A 5,195-nucleotide genomic window follows, 5' to 3' on the forward strand; every position below is an offset into this window, starting at 1 on the left:
TCGCCGAACGCGACGGGCGCGGGCACGACGGTGACGTACCACCTGGTGACGGCGCATCTGGCGCTGCTGGCGGTGCTCCCGACGGCGATCTTCGAGGCGCGGCGGGGGCTGGTGGAGTACAACGTGGTGTTTTTCCGGGAGGGCGTGCGGGAGATATGTGAGGTCGAGGAGGAGGCGAGGAAGGTTGGCTGATGGCGGTCACGGTCGGCGTGCCTTGTGTTTTTTTTTTTCAAAATGTCTGACACGCTTGGTCCGCACCTGGCTGTGTATATTGCACTGAATGTACATATAGGAGCGAATTCGCGAAGGCCGCTGTCCGTGACGAGAATCTCCCACGGACGGGCGCTCATGCGTTGGACATTGGAAGTGCGACGAACGTAGCTGACAGCTTCGATTTCAGGCCACACCGCTCCCTGAGAAGGGACGCGGAGCGGATGATCGCCGAAGCGCTGATCGCGTGGCACGGAGATTGCTCGTGCATCCCTGGCGATGCATGGTTCGGTCGAGACTCGAGACATTGGAAAGAAGACAAGACATTGGCTCTAATATTTCGCGTTCGTTGCTGGAGACCAGTCGAGGGCTTCGAGGGCCAGCTGTGACTGGTGGAAAGCGCGGAGATGGATCAGTGCATCAGCCTCGCGGCGGACGCATGTCGGTGTCGGCACGCCGTCCAAAATGGGCAGTTCTCATTCCTTGAACGCGCCAGGCCTTCCACAGCTCTCTGATCAGCATGTGAGCCAACGTCTCGACGAGTTCGAAACGGCGTCCAGCGTCGTAAGTTTTCTTCGATTTTACTCGCAGATGCGGAGCGCGCTGAGCGATGGTTTAAATTGCGTGCGAGGGGTGCGGCTGTAGCAAGGCCGCCGGGGGAAGCTCTCCCCTCGCAGCGTGCCGTCCTCAAGTGCCCGTGCTTTCGCTCTCCCAACTCTCTGCCTGCCCCACCCCACGAGCACCGTCCCTCATATGTCCCTCTCTTCCCCTCCTCGTCTCTCGTCCCAACCGCCAGCCATCCGAGGTCTGCTTCCAGGTGAATTTATGGCCTCTGTAACGTCCAGCGCGACGGCGCCATCCTCCACCGCCAGAATCAAGCGCAAGCCCCCGCCCTCCTTTCCCTACTCTCCTCGCTACCCGCCTCCCGACCCATCTGACCCCTTCGTGCCGCTTGCCGTCCTTCGCTCGCGCGCACACTCCAGCACCACTGCCCTCGACTCCCCCGACCTCCAGAGCACGCGCCCCAGCACCGCCGACTCACGCGGGAGTAACTACCTCTTCTCTGACACTCCCGACCTCCGCTACAGCTCGACGCCCACAAAAGTCGCCGAGCCAGAGCCTCAGCGTCCGTGGTACGGCCTTGCCAAGGGCTACCTCTCCGACGCCGCCAAGCCGCTCCGCCCGCCCAAGTCGCGCAAACGGCAGAGCCTGGGCCGCGACACTTGCGCGTACTTTAGCGATGCCGACCTCGTCAACGAACGTCGCCTCACTCTTCACGCACAGGCGGCAGCGGCGGCCACTACCACTCCGCGGCGGGCCACCGAGCCGCTCTCAGCGACGCCGAGGAACGCACAGGCGAGCATCGCCCGCCGCGACTCGCAGTATCACTACCGCCGCCGCAGCCAGTCTGTGAATGCACTCACGCCGACCAGCAAGCCGGGCAGCAGGGAGCCTGCTCCCGCGGTGCCCTCGGCGCGCGCGAACGCCAGCGAGAGCGCGCAGTATGCGTATGACGTGCGCCAGTCGCACGGATATGTGTTTGGTGAGGCCGATCGGCTCGACTTTATTGACTATGGCGAGGTGCCCCCTCTGCCGCGGCGTGAGGGCCACGGCGAGGCTCCGATGCATGGGCACGCGCGGTCGTCGCCGCAGACGTCGATGCGCTCCGAGACGAGCCGACATCCCACGCCGCCGATGACCCCAGACGACACGATCAGCTCCATCAGCATCACAAGTCCCCCGACCGGCCGAGACGTCTCGCTCTCGCCTCCGCAGCGGGACTCCAAGCCTCTGCCCGTGCCTTCTGAAGCTCACGCCACCATCGGCCACTCTGACCGCACCACTATCGTCGCAGATACGCCCGTGAACGAGTTCTCCATCCTGATGCCCCCCTCTGTGGCTCTGGCAGTCCGTGGGCCTTCGACCCCACCCTCGACCCCGCCATCGCCGGTCGACGAAGAGGGTCTGGCGCCTCTGGCGTCGACCGTCTCGCGGCTTCCTGGGCGCAGCGTCGAGTCCGACACGGAGGTTATGGTCGTCGACAGCCTGCGGCGACGGAGCCGGACGACCAGTCTCAGCGAGATGCGCCGCCGACTCCGCAGGCCGCCACCCGTTACTACCGGCGTCCGCACCAAGGGCATCTCGAGCCCGTCGCCTATCTCGTCATCCGAAGACGCGCTCCCCGCCCAGCGGCGCGTCGACAAGACGCTCAGCGCGATCATCGACACGTCGTCCGTGAGCACGACATCCAACACGCCCGTCGAGGTCCGCGTCTCCGCGCCGCCACTGCCGCCACTGCCGCCGCCGCCGCCGTCGTCCGAGCCGCTGCTACCCATTGCGGCGGCCCCGAAGCCGAAGAAGTCGCTCAGCCACGTGAACCTCGGCCTCAAGCCGCTTCCAAACGTGAGCCTCGCGCCGACCGTTGCGCCGAGCACGAACACGAGCATCGCGAGCGTCACCGGGTACGGCGCCCTCACGCTCACGCGGCCCCCCGCCGCGCGCGAGCCCGAGCTCGTCCGCGCGCAGACTGTACCCCCGCCGTCTCTCTCGGACCACGAGCGTGCCCCCGAGCCGCGCCGCACGCAAACGGGCCCCTCGCACGCTACGAGGCAGCAGATGCAGCAGCAGCAGCAGCAGATCATGTCGCGCCGGTCCCTCGCCGTACCGCCGCCTGCGCCGCACATGTACGACTCGGACGGGGAGGACTCCGCCCCCGCCGTGCACTTTGCGCACGCGCTGAGCCCACCTGTGACGCCGCTCTTGCCGTCGCCGCTCATTGACGACACCGCGCCGGCTCCCCCATCGCCGCCATTTCGCGCGTCCTCGCCCATTCCGATACCAAAGCCGGCGCCACACCGCCGCGGCTCGGGCCAGTCTACCGCGCGGACGGGCTCTACGCCGCCACCGCCGAGGCAGGCGCAGTCGTCGCCCGGCGGCGGCGGCGCACGTGCTGCGGACGTTGTCGTCCCCGCGTGCTACCGCAAGCCCGAGCCACTCCCGCTCTCGCCGCCGCCGCGCGCCAAGTCGCCGATCGCGGCGCGCTTCCAGGACGCCGCCCCTCTGTCGCGCGAAGAGGGGGAGGGCGACGTGCCTGCGCAGCGCACGCGGAGCCCTACGCCCGCGCAGAGCGTGTCTCGCGCCAGCAGGGGCGTGCGCCGGCGCGAGGAAGAGGATGACGACGTCGACGTCGACGAGAGGCGCTCAACGAACCAGACCCAGAGCCAGAGCCAGAGCCGACACTCGAGCCAGCGTTCGCGCTCGGTGGAGCAACACCACGACACGGGCTACCTTCCCGTGGCGCAGCTGCACCCCACGATGACTGCGGCTGCGGCGCGTGCGGGGTCTGTCTCTGTGCGCCCCGGGGCGGCGCGCGGGTTGAGCGCGGCGTCCGTGAAGGCGCAGGTCGGCACGGGCGCACGCGTGGACGTCGACGACGACGACGGTGCCGAGGGCACGTTCAGGGCGCCGCTGCCGCCGGCGCGTGGGCAGAGCCAACGCCTGCGCAGCCCCGAAGCGCGTCCCGCGGTGGCTCGCGGCGCGAAGCTGCCGCCGCCACTGAAAGACCTCGACTCGCCGCTCCCCCGCCGCCGAAGGCGTTCCTCGTCCGCGGCGACGATGCCGAACGCTCGCCAGCTCCGCGCACGCCGCTCTCCCCGCTGGCGACGCCGGCTCCGGCGGCCCGCCGGCAGCGCATGGCGTCGGCGCCAGCTCCGGCACCCACGCTCCCCGGCGACAACGACGACAACGACGAAGCGCTGCTCACGCACGGCCGCGGATGCTCGCCGGTGCAGAGCAACGTATCGCGCCGCGGGCACGGGCTCGGCCGGTCGTTCGCCACCGCCGACGGTGATGATGGCGCACTGGTACAAGATTTTGCGGGTGACGCGCTGCCGAGCCGCGAGCAGCTCGCGCGGGCGGCAGGCCTCGTGGTCGTCGCGCAGAACGGCGTGCGCGTGCCGTTCGGGGAGCTGTTCGCCGAGCGCAAAACGGTGGTGGTGTTCATCCGGCACTTTTGGTGAGTTTCTCTTTTGGTAATGTTGGCTGGTTGGCTGGTTTGTGGGCGGGTACTGATGTAGATGATGTAGGTGTCCGCACTGTCAGGACTACATGTACGCGCTGTCGCGCAGCGTCGACCCCGAGGCGCTGCGCCGCGGGAACGTCGACCTCGTCGTCGTCGGGAACGGCTCGCCGGCGATGATCAAGTCGTACAGACGTACGTGCCCGCTGTCTGCCTGCATCCGCGTGTCATCCTGACGAGCACCCGCTTGCCCCCCTCAGAGATCTTCCGGACGCCGTTCCAGCTGTACGCCGACCCGAGCCACAGGGTGTACCACGCGCTGGGCATGACGCTGCGCACGACAGACCCAGGGCCCGAGCACGAGCGCGGGCGGTACGTGCGCCACGGCGTCGTCGGGGGCATCGCGATGGTGGTGCGGAACGCGCTGCGGGTGGGCATGCCCGTGTGGGAGAAGGGCGGGGATCACGCGCAGCTCGGCGGGGAGTTTGTGCTGGGGCCTGGGTGAGTTCGTCTTTGTCTGGACAGTCAAGGGAGGACTAATTGCCGTGGGCAGGTTGACGTGCGCGTACGCACACCGAATGAAGAACACGCGGTCGCATGCGCCCATCTTGGACGCGACAGCCGCGGCAGGCGTGCACATGTACGTTCCACGGCCAGCGGTAAACGGCAGTGCAGAGGAGGCCGACACCTGGCAGAGCCGGAAGGATAGCGCGCGTGCGGGCAGCGGCGGCAGCGGTAGGCACCAGAAGACGCGCGAGTGCAGCAGCGACACCGAGTACTGCGCGGCGGACGACCTCGGCTACGGCGGCGGCGGCGGCGGCGGCAGCGATTCCCGGCGGCAGCGGAGCACCGGTGTGGCGCCGCGGATGTGGGCTCGCGGCGGCGGCACGTGCGGGACGTCGCGTCCGAGCTCGAGTCGACAACCGAGGACGAGCGCGAGCAGCTCGAGGCGCGCCGCAAAGCCGTG

The 5,195-nt window shown here is 68.4% G+C and overlaps 1 protein-coding gene across 1 annotated transcript; it reads left to right on the forward strand.

Annotated features, from left to right (window-relative positions):
• Positions 1-3,902: 3,902 nt before the first annotated feature.
• PHACADRAFT_88699 (uncharacterized protein) lies at positions 3,903-4,863 on the forward strand (the record flags this gene model as incomplete). Its single annotated transcript, XM_007393685.1, has 4 exons — positions 3,903-4,225; positions 4,296-4,423; positions 4,489-4,729; positions 4,782-4,863. Coding segments are annotated over 4 exons (774 nt in total), but the record flags the coding sequence as incomplete, so codon positions are not given.
• Between the last annotated feature and the right edge of the window lie 332 nt (positions 4,864-5,195).

This window comes from Phanerochaete carnosa (assembly GCF_000300595.1).
Source record: "Phanerochaete carnosa HHB-10118-sp unplaced genomic scaffold PHACAscaffold_3, whole genome shotgun sequence".
Taxonomy (NCBI): domain Eukaryota; kingdom Fungi; phylum Basidiomycota; class Agaricomycetes; order Polyporales; family Phanerochaetaceae; genus Phanerochaete; species Phanerochaete carnosa.